Below are 21,808 nucleotides of genomic sequence, written 5' to 3' on the forward strand. Positions count from 1 at the left end.
TGTTATTATTTTATTAAGAATAAAATTAAAGATTATTAATAGTCCTATACTGGGATTCCCTATATGTAACATAGAATATCATGTAAAAGTGACAGTTTACTCTCAATTATGTGTATGAAAAGACCAAGTGTATATCATGTGTGTGTGTGTGTGTGTGTGTGTGTGTGTATATATATATATATATATATATATATATATATATATGAATATTTATATAAAATATATTCTTCTGTGCCGAAACCGGTTTGGCTCAGTGGATAGAGCATCTGCCTATGGACTAAAAGGTCTCAGGTTTGATTCCTGTCAAGGGCATGTGCCTTGGTTGCAGGTACATCCCCGATGGGGGGTGTGCAGGAGGCAGCTGGTCAATGTCTCTCTCTCATCAATGTTTCTAGCTCTCTATCTCTCTCCCTTCCTCTCTGTAAAAAAAATCAATAAAATATATTTTTAAAATAAATAAATAAATAAATAAAAATAAAATAAAACATTCTTCTGTAGTATCTATGTATGTACATGATTAACAAAATGTTATGTTAAACATGTTTATTTAGGTTCATATATGTCTATAGTTCAATGATGGATTTTTTTGCTTTCTCAAATATTTACTGCCCTTCAAAAAAATGCTAAGACTCCGCCAAAACCGGTTTGGCTCAGTGGATAGAGTGTCGGCCTGCTGACTGAAAGGTCCCGGGTTAGATTCCGGTCAATGGCATGTACCTTGGTTGCGGGCTCATCCCCAGTAGTGGGTGTGCAAGAGGCAGCTGATCGATGATCTCTCTTATCGATATTTCTAACTCTCTATCCCTCTCTCTTCCTCTCTGTAAAATATCAATAAAATATATTTTTTTAAATGGTAAGACTAGGCTTTTTAGATTTCCCAGGACCTTATGATAATCTTATCTGTACCAGCACTAAAAATATAGTTAAGGAAATAGGCAGAAATAGAGTCTTTCTATTTCACAGCATCCCTATATCAAATTTGTTTAACCAGGAATGGTATAAGTTTGTGTGTACTCTTTCTCTGCTTCACTGACACACTAATTCAAACAAATGTGCCACTGAGCTCATGCCACCTACAGCATATAGAGGTGCTAAAATACCCATCAGGCCTGAAGCCCTAGGAGCTACCATTAAGATAACTTAAAGATATCTCAGGGCCAAATAGGGAGGAGACAGGTAGGGGGTGGGTAAGGTTCAGAAAACTTGAATTTTGATGATGATTCCTAATCAGGTGCTTCATGCAAAAACATCATCCTCTTGAACCTTAACTCCTCAAGAAAGGCATGAACCTGAAGGTAGCTAACATGCCTTTCTATTAATATGATCCTATAGCCATTCAGACAATTAAAAGATTGATTGAATATTTAAAATTTTAATCTGCAGTTTTATATCTTTACATATAATAAAGCTCATTTATACTATAACTATGTTGTTCAAAGTTTGTATATATTCATATTTTATAGTAATATTTTTTAATATTTGAAAGATACCATTTTATCTGAATATTCGATTGAAATCACTTTTTTAAAAAAAGACAATGGATGTCTTCATGTTGATTTGTTTGCTCTGGGTATTGTTTTAAACAAAGGCAAATTTCACTTGCCAAAGGTTGGCCAAGAGACTCATCGGCACCCCTTCGCTGGATAACTCGTGTAGCAGTGACAGGCAAAGACTGGAGCCAGCTGCCTGGGTAAAAACCCCAGCTTGGCAGCTGTGTAAATGTATGCAAAGGGTTTCATCTCTTTCTGCCTCTGTTACCTCCCTATAAACTGGGCTCATTGAGTACCTGCCTCGCAACATGGTAGACTGCTTGTATTTGTGAAGCATTTATAACAGTACCTTGCAGTAAGAGCTACCTAACTGTCTACTGATTTTGTTTGGTTGTTGTTGCTGTTATTATTTAAAAAAAAAAAAAAAAAAAAAAAAAAAAAAAAAAAAAAAAAACATAGAATAGAAGAATGTTTCTGAATTCCACACTTTCCTTGTAATTTTACCTCTAATCTGGTATGTTTGTTGACAATTTTGACAGCATTCACATACCAGAGATGCTTCATTGCACTTGAACCACCATAAGTTTAACACACACTCACATATACACTCATTCACACCGATTCGTCTGCATATGTGCTTCAAAACTTCAGTGACCCGTAATTATAGTCACACCAATATTTCTTTTGAGTGTCATCATCTAAACATACAGTCTTCAATCCCAAAGTCTTGTTTGTGAAAAATACTACTATTTTCTTTTTTAAAATGGATCTTTTCAGGAGAACCATACAAAAGGAGAGAGTGGACAAGCAAAGCATAGGAGACAAGCTCTTCAGAGCAACATTTTCTGCCCCAATTCTCCTCTTTCTGTCAACACATCCATCGCTTCTCCACTTTCCTTTCCAATCCAACCTCCCTCTTGGATCTATAGCCAATCATACACACCCAAATCCTGTCTACCTGGGAAAAAAACAGGGTGGCAGTGGACAGCACACAGACTGCCACTCCAGATTGAATTCTGGGCAACTTCAAGTCTTAGTCTTATTTCTGGTTTGGACCTGTCTCTTAACCTCCCGAAGTCGTGTGTGTTTGTTATTTTCAGTTATTGTTGCTGTTGTCTTTATTTTTGATTTTAAACTGTCAAAGTTAGAGTTTGGACCAGGCGACCCCCTTCTGCCTCTTAAAATACTACAATGAGTTGACTTATTTTCCACCTTGAAGCTAAAGTGTCACCAGTCATTAAATATTACTTGGAAAAATCTCTCCTCCCTGTAACCAATAAATAATTACTGCTTCCCCCATGAGAAACAAGAGAGTCACAGATTGGTTCCATGTTTTATTGATGGAGATGCTGTGATAAATCGGCTGGAGGAGGATCCCGTGTCTGGCTGCAGAAGGACCCGCTCCAATGGTTGGGAATCTTAATGAGTGTCCGCTTTGGCTGCCATGCTGAGCAGAGCATTCAAGAGGAGGCTGGGTGAGGAGGGGCCTGCCACGCCCTCAGACATGTCAGGGATAGCTCGTTTAGGACTTTCTCTGATGAAAGCATTTTGTATCTAGAGGTGTTTGAACCAATGATCATTCCTGGAATACTTATAGTTCAAGAAGAAGCATGAAGGAAGGAATGTGAGGCCTTGTTGAGCTGTACATAAGCTCACTGACTTGGAGGCATTGGTGCCTACCAGACCTGCCTCACTTCTCACAGGGCAGCGGTCAGCTCTAACACACAGTGGGCCAGATGTAACCATTCTCTCTTTCTCTCTTTTGCTCTGCAGGACCTGGGTCGGTGAGAGGAATAAATGGATCCATCAGTCTGGCCGTACCACTGTGGCTGCTGGCAGCATCTCTGCTCTGCCTTCTCAGCAAATGTTAATAGAAAAAAAATTTAAAATAAGTTTAAAAAAAAAAACCACACAAAAATATGCGTCACACAGGATACAGAGAGAGAGAGAGAGTGAGATGGGGGGAGACTGTTTATTTCACAACTTTGTGTGTTTATAAATAAAGGGGGTAGTAAGAAAAGGAAGAAGAAAATACATTTAAAACAATCTTCAAGTCCATCAATAACCATTTGAGTATGATTCGGGGTGGGAAAATTCTACTAGGATATGTGTATGTCTAAGCAGATGTATGCTGTGTGAAGACCCATCATGCTAAGGACACCCAAGTGTAAAACTAGGACAAGTGAAGAAGTACCAGATGGATATTAACTCCCCCACACACTTGATCCTTCCTTCATCTTTTTTCATCGTGAGGGGAAAAGAAACAAGGTCTTGCCTTTGTGTGTATATTGCCATCAACTTTTTCCTCTGTTTTCATTTGAGCTGACTCATAACATTTGAGACTATCAGTGGAATCCAAGCGGAGTCCTGTGTTGAGCCTTTCTCTGGCTTTCTGCCTCCACTATCACCAACTTTTAAGAACATCTCCTCCCACTCCAGTGTGTTCTAGCTCCCCAAATTCATCCCAGATACCCCCTTTTATATCTCCACCCCCACACACTTCTCTTCACTCCCACCATCCTGAGCACTAGTCATGCCGCAAATGCTAGGAAGTGCCATTTTAATTTTCTCTGCTGTGCGTGTGTGCTCGCGTCTCTCGCTCTCACGTGGGTGTACATGTGTGTGCGTGTGTGTGTGTCTCTCTCAAGCATGCCAAGGGAATGGTCCATGTGTACATAGACTTTGTGCTGTAGATACTGTCCTGCATTTGTAATTGTGAGACGCAGCTGTGACACATTGCTGGGGGCAGGGTGGGGAAGGAGGCCAGGAGCAGGGCCCTTCCCCATCCATGGCTGTCACACGACATTGGTGTGTGTTCACACCATGCTGTGCCCCTCCTGAGGGCAGAACCTCATCTTTCTCTTAGTCCAATCATCAGAACCCAGTCAGGAGTCACTCAGAATATCACTATCAATGAAAGTGCCTATTAGTGATGGGGTGAGCAAACAGTAGAGAAAATCGGTGATGTGGATGAGGCGACCTAGGAGAGAAGGTTTCTGATTTTACTCTTGTTCCATGAATCTGAGGGATTCATAGGTTTGCTGGCTTATTGCAGGCTGGGTCCTGCTCTGCTGCAGGGTGCTGAGGAAATCCCCAGATGCAGGAAGGTCTCCCAGTGTTAACTCCCAATGCAAGAGGAGGAGCCGTCTGGAGATCCTAAGCAAGCCTGTTTTGCTCCCTCCCTAATCTTCAGATAACACTGCATTTGCCCATAGATTCCCCTGAGCAGAGATTGTTTCCTAGTTCAGACAGAATATGTGAGAGTGAGTGAAGCAGGAAAAGTGAGCAGGGGCTCAGATCCTTATTCAAATTGTAGAGATGCTGACGGAACTCAATACAATGCATTGACCATAACAAAAAGGAATCAACTCCTGTGCTCCTTTGCAGACTTTTGTCCTGGTTTTCTAGGCTAAGACTTTATTTGGTTGCCCACATTATCTCGCTCCTGTTCCACTGATGGTGTCTGCAACAACATTGGTCATAGTAGTTCATCTTTATTCTTGGCCAGGCCACTGGGAATGGAATTACATTCTAATTTCCCTGCTCACTTTTGGCTTCTAGTTTCCTGAAAAAGATACAGTGGGGAATATGCTGTTTAAGTCCACATCTACAAGCACCATCTTGCCATTAACACTGAAATGAGAGTGTCTTAACCAAAAAAGCTGGGAAACTTGTAATAATTTACACAGAGGTTGTATGACTAACATAAAGCTTGTCATCATCACAACAGCAGAAGGATTTTCTCAGGAAAGACCTTGCGGAGAGAGCTGGCTCTATGTGTGTAGGTAGCTTTGTCAGGAAACCAACCCTATAGGTGACATTAGAAGTGACTGAGTTTACAAAAGGACAGAGGATTATTATTGAGGTCATAATTGACAATATTTTAGCAGAGCCAGATATAGTACCTCACCAAGTTTCGAAATCTGAAAAATAGCTGTCATGTGATATAAAACGGGAAACTTTAGAACTGCAAATCAACAAAGGAAGAGAGGAAGAAAGGAAGGAAGGAAAGAAGGAAGGAAGGAAGGAAGGAAGGAAGGAAGGAAGGAAGGAAGGAAGGAAGGAAGGGAAATTCCTCTCGATAGCTTTTATTAATTGAAGGCTTTTTGTGATGAGTCTATGATCATAACAATTGCCTTGATAAGCAGTATTTTTCATCTCTTCTGAGAGATTTTATTTTATTTTAGAAGTTTATCACCAACCTTCTTTTATGATTTTGCAGTTAAGACATAAAATTGAAGAACAAAATGGGCTTAGGGATCTGTGAGAGTGTTTGTGGCAAATCCTGCTATAGGATAGTAACTACTAAAATACAGGGGAGGTTGCCATGTTCCTATGTAGCATCAACTTACTGACAATCAGAACTTTCTCTACATTTTGGTCTTCTTAGTACAAGATTAAACGTTTACCATCCATGATGAATGTTCCCCATATTTTTGAAGAGCCAGCCATATCCTTAAGTGGAAGCTTCACAGAAGTACATGCTAATTTAAAGATATGTAAGAAGAGAAAAGTAACAGGACTTAATTCAGTTTAGTGTCAGTTTCAGGAACAGATCTCAGTGGCATGTCACAGATTTTAATCATACACCTAGATTTCTTTTTGTCCCTACCCTATCATAAAGACAAGGTCTTGGTTTTATGGAAGGAGATATTCCATTGAAAGGAATGTCTTTGCCATGTCAGCACCATTTGTTCCTGAGTTTTAATATGAACCTTATATTAAACACAAATTAAACATATACTGGATATTGTGGTGTTTGCATATATTTCTGGCAAGAGCTAGGGATTTAAAAATTTCATTCTGGCTCCTGTTTCATAGCAAACAGTGACCCCAGAAATCTTATAGGTGTGAAGAATGCAGAATACAGATTGGAGAAAAATAAAAATAAAAAAAATAAAAAAAATAAGGAAGAAGCCAGCAGACTGTCACCAAAAAATTGAGTTTGAACATAGGACTTTTGAAATTTAGTTCATCAGCTTATCATATTGCTATAAAATCCACTCAAGAATCCAGTCCATTGGTAATCAAAGCTTAAACCCTAAACCAAAAAATAAGCAATTTGTTAGTATCAATACTCTGAGAGGAGTGAAATGCATCAATTAATCTGAATGGCTAATAGGTTTGATGTTCTTTGTATGCAAAATGAACCACACCTTCATAAAAACAAAATCATTAAATTTGATTTCCTGTTAAAAAAGCAGAAATACCCTTGACCCAGGGCACATCCTGAAGAATGAGAACTAATCCTAGGTTTTACAACTGCAGAAATGCATCCTCTGGACAATTGTTCATCAGAAGGTTTTTGTCTTACTTGTTTTGACATATAATATCCCTCTACCTTTAAAGAACTGAAGCTGATGGGAAAGTCATCAAGTTTTCTGTTGGAAAGAATCGTCCCATTGACCTTTGCCTTCTCTTCTAAGTCAGCCAGACTTCACCCTTGTCATGGGCATTTTTAAAAACTACATATTCAGACAACTGGGGCTATTCATAGAGACCTTGTAAAAGTACTCGTGATTTTCATGTTCTTGGAGGACAGAAACAAAAATGTGTTTCTCCTCCAAAAATGGATTTACCTCCTTTGCACACAAAAACTAAACTCCTCAGCATGAAATTGCATCTGAGTTATCACCTACTGAGTTGTTAGCTTATAAGCAACTCCAGAGTCACAGTTTCCATCCCCAGATTGGTTGTGGTTTGACTGTTTCTATTGGCTTGTCTCCCAGAATTTCTATTTTGTTTTTTTCAGGCCTTGAATTGTTTGTGGAAAAATAATATATGTGTGTATGTATTGCTTTTAATCTTATCTTTACAGATACTATATTTACAATTGTATGTGTATTAGAAGACTCTAGAATAATGGTTTAAACTTAAAAGGAAGAAAAATACTGAATTTGGTTTTTAAAAAAAAAGAGCTATGATTCATTTAGAAAAACATGGAGCCCCATTTTTTTTTTTCAATTTGTTTCAAAGCAATTTGCTCACAAACCATGTTTCATGGGATTAACCATGACCTTATTATTCTCTTCATAAAATTTTGGCTTAGATATAGTCTGGGTTCTCATTAACTATCATTTTTCTAAAAATAAAAGTATAATGCAATTATCTGACCCATAAAATCTACTATTATTTTGGGGCAAATGTTAAATATATCATAAAATAGTGAGATAAGAGCCTGAATTAAGAAATGCAAATCAGTTTAGAAAGCCTCCTCTTTCTTAAGTATTCAAAATATTTATCCTCCAAAGACTGCTTTTGCCCCAGTGATATAAATTCTCCACCATGGTTGGCATAATATCTGTATATGTCTCCCTAAAATGCAAAATGAAGTTTACATTTATGTGTGCATACTAGTGAAATAGAGGCAAACCATTCTCATTTGTATGTAGCCCTGCTGTCAAATGTGGCGGACTGAAATTCAAGAAAGAATTTTTCACTCAGCAATGCCCATCACTTTCCCCCTGGCATGGAAGCTGGTGTCAACATTAGGTTTAGATTTGATACTACACCAGTGCAAATGTTTATGAATATTATGGAAAACTTATTTTAAAATCTTGATTTCCTTTCAGCATATTTACATACTGTGTGCTGATTAATAAATTAGGCACCAATCATGTGTAAATCAATGTAAATCACTAGTTTATGTACATAATAAAAACTATGTAAACTTCAGTTTTCAGGCAGGGCTCAAGTTCAGTTAAACCTATGAATCTTAAAGAAAATAAAAAGATATAAATAAATTAAAACCAAAGCATTTCACAAGTCAGAATGGGAAGGAGTATGACTAATGGCCCACACTCGAGGTTGCCCCAGCAAAGGAAGCAGACCCACAGGAACTGTTAAGGGTTCATATCCTGCTAATGTCACAGGAAGCCACCTCTTTGTTCCTTCAGGACCAAAGTGGAATTTCTTCCAACTGTTTCCACAGTTTTCTCACCTGACTCCAAAGCAAAGGAAATGACGAGGTAAGGAGGAAGAAGTTTTAAGAGCTCATATGTGTCTGATGCGTCAACTCCCAAATGTTTTCTTGATACTTCTTACTTATCATCTAAGACATCTTATTGAAATAGCTCCAAGGAAGTCACCTCTCCTTGATGAAGAAAATATTACTCTGTTTTCATTTTCCATCCATCAAAGACATTTGGAAAGCTTCTTTGTCATCTTAATCCTAAGAAATTGTGGAATATAAGAAATAGGTTAGACCTTTGAGAAATCTTTCTAAATCATGCTAGGAAATAACTAATTTTACTTAATCCAGTAGACCTATATTTCTACATATCTATTCTGAATATTGAAAATGAGGACCAAATCATTTTTAATTGGGCATATCTCTCTTAGACACATTCTCTTAGAGTTTTTTAAATGTCTGATATGTTTAACAGACATATAGACTTTTTCTAAACTCTAAAAAAACTAATACATAAAGAGTCATAGAAGAGATTACTTCAAGGACCACATGAGTTTTCTGAAAGGACTGTTATAAAAAGAAATTTAGGTCAAATTAATAACATGTTTAAAATATACTCCTTGACTCAAGATACATGGCAACTCTAAAGTGAGGTGGAAAATGTACTGGGATGGAAGTCAGGAGAATTGGGTTCAAGCCCTGGATCTGGCCACAAACAAGCTATGTGACCCTAAGCAAGTCATTTAACCTTCCTGACTCTTGGTTTTTCTCTTCCTGAAAGTAAGGGATTTTCATGACATCTCTAGAACCTCTGTCAACTCTAAGCTCTCTGATTCTGAATAAGAATGTAATGCTTTTGTAGTGCTGTGCCCCGCGAATCATTCCAAGCAGCTACTTGTCATCTCTAGTTTGATCTCTAGACTATCTTCTCTTCTCAGAACCATCATTCCAACAGCTCCACTTCTAAAGTCAAATCTTCCTAGAATGTAGATAGGATCCCTGGCCTGGTTCTGTAATTCTCTTCTGATCAAAACTTCTTAGCAATGTTGAAAAGAGACATATTCAGTCTAAACTGAAGGCACTGAAATAGCTAGAGATGTTTCCTTATTTATCATAAAATCTAACTGTTGAATTATATTGTAATAACCTTTCATAGGAAGGAAAACAACCAGATTGTGTATTATGCATGTCACAAGTGAGGAAATTGTGCATAGGGAAGGAAACATCAGTTTTCTCTCGTCCTGGGCCAAGTGCCTCCCTGTGGTCAATGTATGTCCTTGAAAACACTTTGCTTGTGCTGATGACAGGAAGCATGTGGTCCAAAAGACAGTTTTGTGAGAAATGGGCAAGATAATATATTTTGTTTGGGAAGGAATTTCGTATGGCATAAGTTTCCCTACACTTGAATTATAGGCTATGAGGTCATGCAAGTAGATGGAAAGAAAACAAACCTCATTTTCAGAAAGTGCAAGTTGATACCATCTAAAGAAAAGTTAAAAATAAACACTTTTTAGGAGGTTACAGAGCTGAATGTTTGAGAGTTGTCATAAGGGCCAAACACCAAAAGTGAAGTAAAGTTCTCTGAGAAAAGGGTAAACAGAAAGGATGGTTTCTTTGGTGGTGAGTGAAGAATTACTTTCTTGTGCCATGTTCTGGATGGATTGAGCACACACCCACTTGTCTTGACCCATCAAAGTATAGCTCCACACTATCCCAGAGGCTCAATTCAGCATCTGTCCAATGGAAGCTTTCTATGCATTGCCTAAGAGAACAGAAAGAATCAGTCTCCTGTACACTGAAGAACAGGGATTACACAGAACTTCCCAGCATTAATATCACTTTATGTAGCTAAGGAAACACAATTACTTAGGTACTTCCAGAGCTCTCCTTGAGTGGGGGAATGGCCTGCCCTCAGGACAGCTCCCCATGGCCATGGGTATTTCAGAGGTGCCTCTCTCTCTGAGTGGTGCTCCTGGATTTGCTCCTGCAGCTGCATTCTTCTCTGCACAAGCCCTCTCTTTGTAAAGCCAGGCACAGAGTTCAAATCTGCTTCTTGCAAACGAAAACACCTGAAACTGCTAGCTTCCTGGCACGTGGAAGTAATTGTAAGCTACCTGGGCCTCTTGGAACCCACTTCCCCAAGTCTTCGCTCTTCACCAGAGATTATCAATGGTTTGTCCTGGTGGCCAAGCTCTGCAACCCAAGTATTTACTGGGAGTGGGGGAAGGTGGAAGGCAGGAAATTACAGGGGGAGAGAAGCATGGGAGAAAACCTCCAACTCCCTCCCGCCACCCCTAGTGCTTCAACCCTTCCTCCTCACTGCTGTACTGAATGGTGTATAGATCCTGCTCTCGGTTAGAATTCTCCTTATTAACAGTGTTATATACATATAAATATATATAAATATATAAATATATTCCTTTTTTTCAGCCCTGTAGACATAAACAGATCTTTCCTTGATATAAACACATGGCCATTTTTTTGTTGTTGTTTGTTGTGTTTTTGGGTTTTTTTGGTATTTTTTTTTTTTGGTTGTTCAAGGTTTTTAATTTTTGTTTATTGGGTGGGTTTCCCCTCTACTAGCTCTGTGAAGGAACATAAAAAGCAAGCGCAGTGTGTGTAAACAAAAAATTAAAATTAAAAAAAGCTTTTCTCTTTTCTTTTTCAATGTATTTAAATTCTGTTCCTCTCTTCTGTTACTTTACACGTATGAATGCTCTGCTCTTCTGTGATCTTAAAACAAAATGAAATAAACATGAAAAGGAGATGTGTCTTCATTGGCCTGAGTCAGTGATCTGTGGTTTACTGCACTACTTCTTAGAAATTTTCATGAATAAGACTGGGAATGGAGCTGAGAATAATGAAAATAATGTGAGCAAAGGGTAGCCGGAATACTGAAGAATCACTCAAAGACTCTCTATCAATGTTCCTTTTCTATCACAGAAGGGAATGTAGTATTTGTAACAATTGTCTTCATTGAAGTAAAGAGACTATATGAAAGTTTTTCTTTTTCTCCCTAAAAAGATCATAAGAAATAAGAACAAATTACCATCAGGAGGCCACAGATAAAGAATAAAGAAGTTCTTGAATTTTAGAATTTAAGACATACCAAAAAAACATTAGGGGGCATACTCTTTCTTTAAGTCTCCACTGAGGGTTATCTTTAAGGGATAGTTTTTCATATGATCCTACCTGATAGTACTAGCTTCCTAAGCCACCTGTGTGTTTTTTTCCTACTTACAAAAAAAAAGTTTGTTTTCTATTCTTGCTGAGAGCTATTACTTTCTTCACAAAATGTTTCCAGACTCTGCATAGAACCCCTGTAGCACTGAGTGAATCACTAGACAGAATCACAAGAGAAGATGAGAAATAAGCAATCCACAATCCAAAGAGGTCAGGTTGACCAATCGTGCATCAGAAGTGATTGAGAGGGTCTAGTTTGAATATTAGAAGCCAAACTGGGTCAGAAAGGGAGAGGATGGGGAAGTGAGCACTCATGACCAGCCCCAGTAATCAACAGTGTCTCAGAAGCAAAACTCCTGGTCTCCTCTGATTTAAAGAGACAGCATTGAGAACCAATCTCCTCAAATTTGAATTTTATATAGAATTCTGAAAATGCTCTTCTTCAATGAGTTTGCCAATTCAAGGATAAAGACCCAGTGCTCACCCTGGCTGGTGGTCTCAGTGGTTAGAGCATCAGCCTGAGCAATGAACTGCCTCAGGTTCAATTCCAGATCAAGGGCACTGCCTGGGTTGTAGGTTCAACCCCAACCTTGGTTGGAGCAAATGTTAGAGGCAACCAATTGATGTGTCTCTCTCACACCTATTCTCTCTCTCTCTCTCTCTCTCTCTCTCTCTCTCTCTCTCTCTCTCTCTCTCTCTCTTCCACTTGTACTTACCAGTATGATTAAAATTTTACAATAGCAAAAGAATGCAGATTAGAACCAGCCACAGGGAGAGGCACATAGTAGCTAAATCTGAGAATCCCCAATGTGAAGTTTCCACTGCCTTCTTCCTGGGGAAAATTCGGACACATTGTGCTCTCAACAAACTGATGTGTGACAGAACACAGAATGTCTCCCAGGCTTTGACACCTGGAGTTTATATTGGAGTTTCAATACTTAGGCATGATTGATTGAATCATTGGTTTCACAGTTGAACTCAATCTTCAGTTTCCCTCCCATGCCAAGAGTTCAAGCTTGTATCACTATCACATGACTCAAAGCTCCACTACTTTGACCAAGTGGCTGGTCTTTCTGACATGGCCAGTCTCATACTGAGTTATCTCCTTAATATATAAGTATCTATGGGCCCACCACCAGTCATCTCATTAGAATCTACTATCAGGTGTGGCCCAAGGGGAACCAACATGAATAACAAAGAAACTCCTACTACGGATGCTCCTCCACTTATGATGGGGTTACCACTGGATAAACCCATTCCATCAGAAATTGAAAGTATCATGAGTCAAAAATGCATTTTAATATAGCTAACCTACTGAACATCACAGCTTAGCCTAGCCTACGGTAAATATGTCAGAACACTTACATTGGCCTACAGTTGGGTGATTAATCTTGAGTTTCATCTCAAGAATAATTGCTTTTCTCTTCTCACCAAAAGCAGGAGACACAGATGGGTGTTTTATAAGACAGAATGCGATGCAAAAACACAAAGCATAATATCTGAAAAATGCTGGCAATAGAGTGCACTGTAGAATACCGGTCTCTACTGAATGCATATCGCTTTCTCCAAATCTTAAGTTGAACTATCATAAGTGGAGGAATGGCTATACTGGAAATTTTCAAGGATCTAGAGGTTACCTCCCAGGGACAAAGGTTAGCCAAAGTCTTTATTATATACTAGTGGCCCAGCATGTGAAATCATGAGCAGTAGGCCACCCGCCACTTTCTCGGGAGCAAGCCACTGTCCACAGGAGCAGAGAGGGAGCTGCCATCACTGGCCATGGGAGCCAGGGGTGGGGAGAGACCAAGGGGTGCTCCATGCATCTCCTGGTGACTGGTCATGCATGCAACTTCACCCACCCCCACACACCTCACTGTGCACATAACCCCACCCACCCATGAGCGCTTGCTATACTTGCAGCCTCCTGTTGATCTGTCGTTACATGTGAGGGTGTGACGACCATTTAACTATTAGTCTTTCATTATATAAGATCCCTTGTTGCCAGTCTTATAAAAAAAAATCACCTGGAGCCTCTAATAGCATTGTCCCCAGCTGGCTTAAGATTTTATTTTCTTTAAGCCACAGAAGCTTCAGGGTTTGAAAGTTGATACCACATTGAAGCTTCATCATCGTTGGTGCCTCAGAAGAAATTCCTCCTAATATACTTTTTTTTCTTATGTCCATCTATTTAAAAATATGTCCAAACACAGCATATGGGAGCTGGGAATAAGATGAATCTGTAATTCTAACTTCTAATGGAAAGAGCCAGGTTTTTCATCTTTGTGATCTTCATAAACATGTTTCCCAGGTTTGGCCAACCTCTCCCAACGTAGCTCTTCTCCAGCCCAGAACAGCTACATTACCCTAAACAGATTTAGCCAGGCCTGAAGAGTTATGTATCCCTTCCCAGAAAAAAAATGAGTCAAGAGGAGGAATGAATCTTACCCATTAAATACAAATGGGCTGTCCTGAGATATAGACATTTCTCTACCCTACTCTCTACCCCACCCTCACTCACCTGGCAGTCTAAAATCTGGAGACCCTGTCTTAGGGGGTGACTAGTGATGCAATATGGAAAGATCCAGAGCTTGCCCTCTGTATCTGTTGATCCTTTGTTTTACAAACTCCATCTGCTAGTGAAAAAATTCTAACCATATTTTTTTTAAAATATGAAATATGGTGTATTATGGAAATAAGACAATTGTGTGAGAAGCTTGGGAAGTAAGGATCTGCAAAGGGAACTGGAAGATCAGCCCTGCTTTAGCACTATTGTCTCAGATGGACAAATAGGAATTTATTGGAGAATATGGGGCTCGAGGTGCATCCAGTTGGAGCAGAGTGACATGGGAGAGCCGGTGGAGAAGTTAATGGAAGGCTCTTGCCTCTGCTCTGTTGGTCAACTTGAGGCTGCTTTAGATTGGTCAACAGAGCAGATGTTGGTCAGAACAGCTGGACACAGATCAAGGTGAGAGAAAAGCAAGCACAATTGTCTGTCTCTCTCATGGCATCTAACCATGATAATTCTCAGACAGTATGACTGCTGCTTCACTTCCAATTTCCCAACCTTGTGTAAATTCCATTTTTCGCAAATGTTAACCAGGAACCATACAAGGAAAGAGACTCTGGGAGACATGGTTCCAGCTTAGCACATTGATCACAGAATGAAACTACCACAGGCTTTAACCTCCTCTTAAATATTCTGTACTTTAATTACATATTTTTTTTATCTGTATGGGCATGCACACAAGCACATACATACAATGGTCCTGAACTCTATGAGTGTAGGGATTTTTATCTGTCTTATACACCTCAGTGTTTAGATTAATGCTCAACATATAGTAAATACAGGGTAGTGCAAAAGTAGGCTTACAGTTGTTTCGTGTGAAAAATGGTACAATAATAAATACTAATACAAGAATAAACAATGTTTTGTGTATTTACAACGGTATTCAACAAATTGTCATTGGTTGAATTTTTTTTATTGCTACCCAGGTACGTGCCCCAAATTGTGGTTCTTTTAATTCGCTAAATGTAAATATCTTATTCCTCCACAAGTGATTGAATGATAGGCTTCAATATGTGAAGCTTTGCACAGGTAAGGGGATTCTTGGAAACAGATGTGCCTGCAGGATCTTAGGGAATGTCTAATGCTAAAAGATAAGGCCACCAGACACTCTAATAATGGACATATTTTGAAGTAGGACTTATGTCTGTTAAAAGTAAGCTAGTCATGAAGAAAATCTGACTATAGAACCATATAAGATAAGAAAGTGTGACCCACTTAGACTATAGGAATTGAGGTTTTAACAAGACATTTAACCAAATGAATTCCCATGACCTTAACACCTGATGCTGAAAACAAGCTTAATTCCTGCTTTCCCATGGGTAAATCTGACAAACTAGTTCATCTACATTAGCCTTATTTCTTTTATACTCTGAACTACCTTTAAACTTCCTAGAGCTTATAGACAGAAATAAGGCCACTGTTGGTATCAGACTGGACTTCTCAAAGGAAAGGGTCACACTAGCTGGACGCATCTTATGAAGTGGCAGACACTGAGGTCTCCAGCGAAGATGCAGTGACTTGTTCAGTTTCTTGGAATTGACCACTTGTTCACTCCTGGAACCTAGGTTTTGTCAGCCATAAATTAATGATCCCTACCAAAGTAGGCTTCTTGTTATTCTGGAAGGACCCCAATTACCCAATTCTGCTCACATTCTAAAGAAATATTGAGAAGAAACCTGTCAGAATAGCTACCTACCATCAACAAATCAACAAATGACAAGTGCTGGAGAGGATGTGGAGAAAAGGGAACCCTAGTACACTGCTGGTGGGAATGCAGACTGGTTCAGTCATTATGGAAAACAGTCTGAAGTTTCCTCAAAAAATTAAATATGGAACTGCAATTTGACCAAGTGATCTCATTTCTAGGAATATATCCTAAAAAAACCCAAAGCACCAATCAGAAAGAAGTATGCACCCCTATGTTCACAGCAGCACAATTTACAATAACTAAGATCTGGAAACAGCCCAAGTGCCCATCAGTAGATAAGTGGATAAAAAATCCATGGTACATTTATACCATGGAATGCTATGCAGCAGTAAAAAAGAAGAATCTCTTACTTTTTGAGACAGCATGGAGGACTTGGAGAGTATCAAGCTAAGTGAAAGGAATCCATCAGAGAAAGGCAAGTATCACATGATCACACTCATATGTGGAATCTTCTAAGTAACAAAATAAACTGATGAATGAAGTGGATTCAGAGACATGGAAGCATGAAACAGTGTGTGGAATCTCAGAGGGAAGGCAGGGGAGGGTAGGTAGGTGGGAGGCAATCAACCAAAGACCTTGCTTGTATGCATATATACATAACCCATGGACACAGACAATAGGATGCTGAAGGCCTGGGGCCAAGGGGTGGGTGGTAGGGACTGGGGGCAGGCTGAAGGGGGCCAATGGGGGAAGGGAGGGCATATGTAATAATTTCAACAATAAAAAAATATTTTAAAAAGGAAAAAAATATTGAGAAGGAACAAGAGATGAAAATACAGGAGAGTGAGACTTTCAAAGTACAGTCAGTGTTAACACAGGCCTGCAATCCACTATGAACAGAAGTCACATTGGCTTTCCCAGTAAGTCCCTCTTTCTGACTCTTGCCTATACACACCAGATTATAACTGGAAAAAACTGAACTTTATTTTTCCTCTTTAAAGAACCCTTAATAGGCAATAGGCTCCTCACCTTCCCCAAGTCCTTTTGAAAATAAGAAGTAGTACAGCAGAGATTAAAACAAAGATTCCTGGTGGACACAGTCACTGTTTCATTAACATGTTAAATGGTTATTTTTAACGGTACATTTAACTAAAGCAAACTTATCCATGGGAAAAGAATGTGGCCATTAAAGTCGGCATCTGTTGAACAAACTGAGGCTCCACATACACTGAAGCAGGATTATATCACCGAGAATATGACATGCTAAGGGCAGACTCATTAGCATTAATTGCTGCATTTAGTCCCACTTAAAACTGCCTGTTATATATCACACTTGCAAAATACATTAGCCCTTTTGAAATAAATACACCCTAAAATATGATCACATAAATAACAATGGAACTAAGTCCAGATTGACATGTGTGATGTGATAAAAAAGAAGGAGAGCTAATGATATCAGTAACTTGGCAATTTGGCCATAAAAAACTACCATTAGATGACAAGGTGCAAAATTCAGCCTAAAAGGGAGGCTCATGCAGAAGGGCGTGGCAGCTGCCAATGACAGGCTACTTTTCAAGACTGAACAATTTGCTCAGCCTGAGTAGTGGGAAAAACCTGAGAGGTGTGAACACACAGATGCCAATTACTGTGCTATATGCTATGGGCTCATTCATTTGGTTCCTTCATTCACAAATCTTCCTGGGGAGAGGTCCTGTGGACCAGGCACCAGACTTAATCATTCACTTCTCCCTGAGGGCAAGCTCCCATCCTCAGTCCTCAGGAGTTTAAGTCTGGCTGCAAAAACAGACATTTATCAGACTTGTTTACAAATCAATCCTTTTATGATGCAAGTAAGGTATTTTAATGACCCTTTCAAGGTCCTGCCATTGGGCCAAACTACTATGCAGCTGGGCCCAGGTGGAACTGAGGTCACTGAAAGATGGGGCTGTGACTAAGCTTTAAAAATGAAAGTGACAGCTTTTCAGAGCCCTTTACCATGTAGTGTGTCCCAATTCCTCCTGTGCCTTTTAAATTTCAATAAAACCTTGATATAACGGACCAATTCAGGTGAGGGAGTATTTGCTAAAGCTGAAAGCCCTCTCTATAATAAAGTAGGTTTTCCAAATGCATATGTTAAAAAATTGACAAATTAGTTTACTTATTTTGACTTAAGTAGGCACATTTGTGCAATTAAAATTAAGTATGTATGAAAAATTTAATTTCACAGAAAAGTCTCCTGAATGTATTACTGTAACTTTAAATTAATACTGAATGGGCCTAGTAAATGTATTCATTCACCAGTCACCGCCAGGAAACAAATGCACACAGCTGGGGCGTGGTTTATCGTATGTGGGAACATCAACTGGCAAGTGTTAAGACTGCTGCAGAAAGTCAGGCCACAGGTCAACAGAAATAATTACCAGGCAATGCAGTGTGATCACGTGCTAACCATTCATCGAACTTGTCTATAAGCAGTGACTCTTGGATTTAAACAGGCAGACTAGAGTTGTAGATATGTAATATTTATTTATGTCTGCAAAATTACTAGCATTTTTGCAACATATGGCCTATTTGCTAAAATTTGTCAAAAAATAGTGAATTACTAATGAGAAAAAAAATAACCTGTTAATTTAACTTTAAGCAAATCTTGGTTGAAAGCATTTTTTTAATTTATTAGTTTTCACATATGACATGTGGACAGGACATTAAATCTGTTAAATCTGAAGTCCGTTAAATTGAGGTCTGAGAAATGGAGGGTTTACTGTTCTATCTATGGAAGCAGCATATATCATTTCACAGAACCACTTTACATAGTTACCCAAGGGCACCAAATAGTAATAGTAAATGCAGTAATAAAAAGTGGCAAAACACTATCAGTGTGTGCTTCGTGGATATAGAAACTGAGCCCCAGAAAATTAACCGTTTGGCTCAAGGCCATACAGCCAGCTAGATAGTGGTACCCCGGCACCGAACCTCTAGGCCTTCTGGGTCTAACAGTGTATGGCCTCCATTGCAGACTCTCTCCCTATGGAATCTGGAAGAGGACTCCCAGTTGCCTGTTTCAGTAGTCCACGTGAATATGCTTGAAGAGGGTTATGGACTAAATTGTGCCCCCTCAGAATCATAGTTGAAGCTTGAACTCCCCCATGTGCCTTAGAAAGTCCCTGTTTGTAAATAAGGACTTTAGAGAAGTAATTTAGGTTAAATAAAGTCATAAGGTTGGGGACCTAATCCAATAGTACTCATCTGTATATATAAAATCCTAATATGCAAATAGACAGACCAGTGGAACAACCAAACAACCAAACAAACATACAACCGATTCTATGACATGCGCTGACCACCAGAGGACATGCACAGACCACAGCACCATAGCGGCATCGGCAGCAGGTGGCAGAGCATGGAACATGGTGGGCATCGGCCATGGTGGGATGGTGGAACAGGTGAGTGGGGACATCAGACCAAGGCAGGGTGCTTGTTGCTGTCATTGGGGTGAGCCTCTGGTGGTTATTGAAAATTCTTTGCAGTCCTACCCAGCACTTTCATTTGATGCTGGCACTGGTCCTGCCTGCACCCACTGCCAACCACAGAGTTGCCGCTCTGACACCCACTGCCAGTGCTTTGAGCCGGCTCCAATCGCTTGGTGCCATCAGTGGGTGCAAGTGGTGACTGCCAGCTTGTATTGCCCCTAGGGCTTCTCCATCTCCCCCCTGCTCCTGAGAGGTGATCAGGGCCAGTAACCACCTCTTGCACCACTGCCAGTACTGGCCCTGCTTATACCTGTAGCTGGTGCTGGAGCCACTACTCGCACCCACTGCTGGCACCCAGTGCAGTCCCGATCGCTCAGCACTACCAGCAGGTATGAGTGGCAGCTGCCAGCCCCAATCACCCCTGAGGGCTTCTCCACTTCTCCCTGCTCCTGAGGGGCAATCAGAGCAGCAGCTGCTGCTTACACCCACTGACAATGCAGGCCCCACTTGCACCCACTGTTGGAATAGGCCCCAATCACTACGCACCATTAGCAGATGCGAGTGGAGCAGCACCATCAGAGTGTGGGGGTGGCAGTGGCAAGAGCGGGGTTGGCAGCAGAGAAAGGACTGGGGGCTGTGACAGGAGGGGTCAGGCAGGGGCATAGAGGTTGGGCCGAGACCTGCCCCTATGCCCACTGCAGCCTCATGGCCTACAGTTCCTTTCAAAGTGCATGAATTCATGCACTGGGCGCCTAGTATCTTCATAAGAAGGGGAGATATGAGGGATGCATGTAAACAGAGAAAAGGCCATGTGAGGACACAGCAAGAAGGTGGCCATCTGCAAGCTCAGGGGAGAGGCCTTGGGAGAAACCAGCCCTACTGGCAGCACAATCTTGAACTTCCGGGCTCCAGAACTTTGAGAAAGTAAATTTCTGTTGATTAAACCACCATGTCTGTGTTATTTTGTTACAGCAGTCTCAGCAGACTAATACAGAGAGCAAGTTCACTGGTCCATTAGGAAGGTTTTGCTAAATGTCCTTGCTTTTCAATCCTAGGGTGACAGTTACTATAGGGACATGGATTTTTGTTCTTATTCCAAATTGGAGGGTAAACCACTGAGACTTATAAATGGTAAATCTTGTGTGTGGGGTAAGAAACATTAGTTGTGTGTGTGAAAAAATTAGAAGATGTGTTTGTGTGAGAGAGGGAGTTAATGTATGTACTATGAGATTTCTTACACATATACAAATACATATACATATATGCACAGCCCTGCATTTTAATCAATTTCTATCAAGAGAAAATACAGTGTTGTTCCTACCCCCACTCCATCACGGGCAGAGCCACAGATTCATCTGACCTCTTTGTGATGAGCTCTTTTTAAGGCACAGCAGCTGAGCGTGGAGCTGAGTGGCACTCCTTGACCCCGACTGTAGACCAGCCTGGCCACCACTTTAACGAAACCCAACCAAAGCCTGGGTTCCTCGGCAGATACCCCGATGGAGGAACATAAAAAAGGCACTAAACAGATTCAACAGCAAGATATATGAAAGGAGTAAAAAGGAAACAAAATATCAATGTTTGAATGTTAGGGGAATAATTGTGCAATTAATTAATGATCCGAAGCTACATTGTTGACTGATTCTGGAAAAACCTGTGGCAAATGTGTGTTTCCCCCCCACCCACCCACAGCTTTGTCCTGCCTTAGGTCTGAGGAGCATCTTCTGACTTTGCAAAGCATGTCCACATTTTAACTTCATAACAACTTATTGAGACAAGAATAATATAACTCTCTACATTTGACGATAACCATGTTACCGAAAGCTTTTGTAGTTTGAGGGCCCAAAGCATTGTTTTCCTTCCTAATCCATTCACCACAGTGAGAAACGGTATCACCAAGCTGCATCCCTGGAGTATCCCAGGCATGCCCCAGAATTAGGGGCAAGCATCAAAGGTGGCCCCTCCCCAGAGCGCTCCGTTTGAACCAATGACTCTTGATATCGCATCCCTTTCATTCAACTTGCAATGGGATAGGCAACCACTCCTCATATGGCAAAATGAGCTGTATTGACCAAAACATTTTCATGAAACCATTTGTTGTGATAAACGAGCTTGGGCATTACTGCCCACACCCATATGCATTGATTTATCTCCTGCCAAAAACAGTTTTTATCACCCTGCGCAGGTTTTCTAAATGTGGCCCGCATCCCCCAGATCTGGAATGGGATTGGGGAATGCTGGCAAAATAATGAGTGAGACTGAGAAGTGGGAAATCTCTTTCAACCTTTTCACTGTTTGTAGGTACCCAGTCATAGCTTGCACAGACCTCACAAAATCTCTCTCCTTCTTTTGTTCTGGGAGATGAAAGGGATTAGATCAGGAGATGCAGATGTGACTCCAAAGGACCCATTTTTGAGGCTGTGTGCTGCTGTTGAGCTTCGTTTTGTTTGTTGATGCGTGGGTGGCAGAAGTCTTTGTGAGAGTGTTTGCTACCTACATCTGAATTCTGAGCAGCTACTGCTCTATTTCCCAAAGGACGAG

General features: G+C 40.2%; 1 protein-coding gene across 3 annotated transcripts in view; it reads left to right on the forward strand.

The window, feature by feature from the left end:
* The window catches only part of LSAMP (limbic system associated membrane protein), a 620,668-nt gene extending 609,498 nt beyond the window's left edge, over nucleotides 1-11,170 (forward strand). For all 3 annotated transcript variants that reach the window (XM_084873911.1, XM_084873909.1, XM_084873910.1), the window contains one exon: nucleotides 3,264-11,170. In XM_084873911.1, coding sequence (XP_084730037.1) covers nucleotides 3,264-3,361 — 98 coding nt within the window. In that variant the 3' untranslated portion in view covers nucleotides 3,362-11,170. The remainder of the gene's footprint in view (nucleotides 1-3,263) is intronic.
* The last annotated feature ends 10,638 nt before the right edge of the window (nucleotides 11,171-21,808 follow it).

The sequence above is a fragment of the Pipistrellus hanaki genome (genome assembly GCF_964339955.1).
Source record: "Pipistrellus hanaki genome assembly, chromosome: 2".
Taxonomy (NCBI): Eukaryota; Metazoa; Chordata; class Mammalia; order Chiroptera; family Vespertilionidae; genus Pipistrellus; species Pipistrellus hanaki.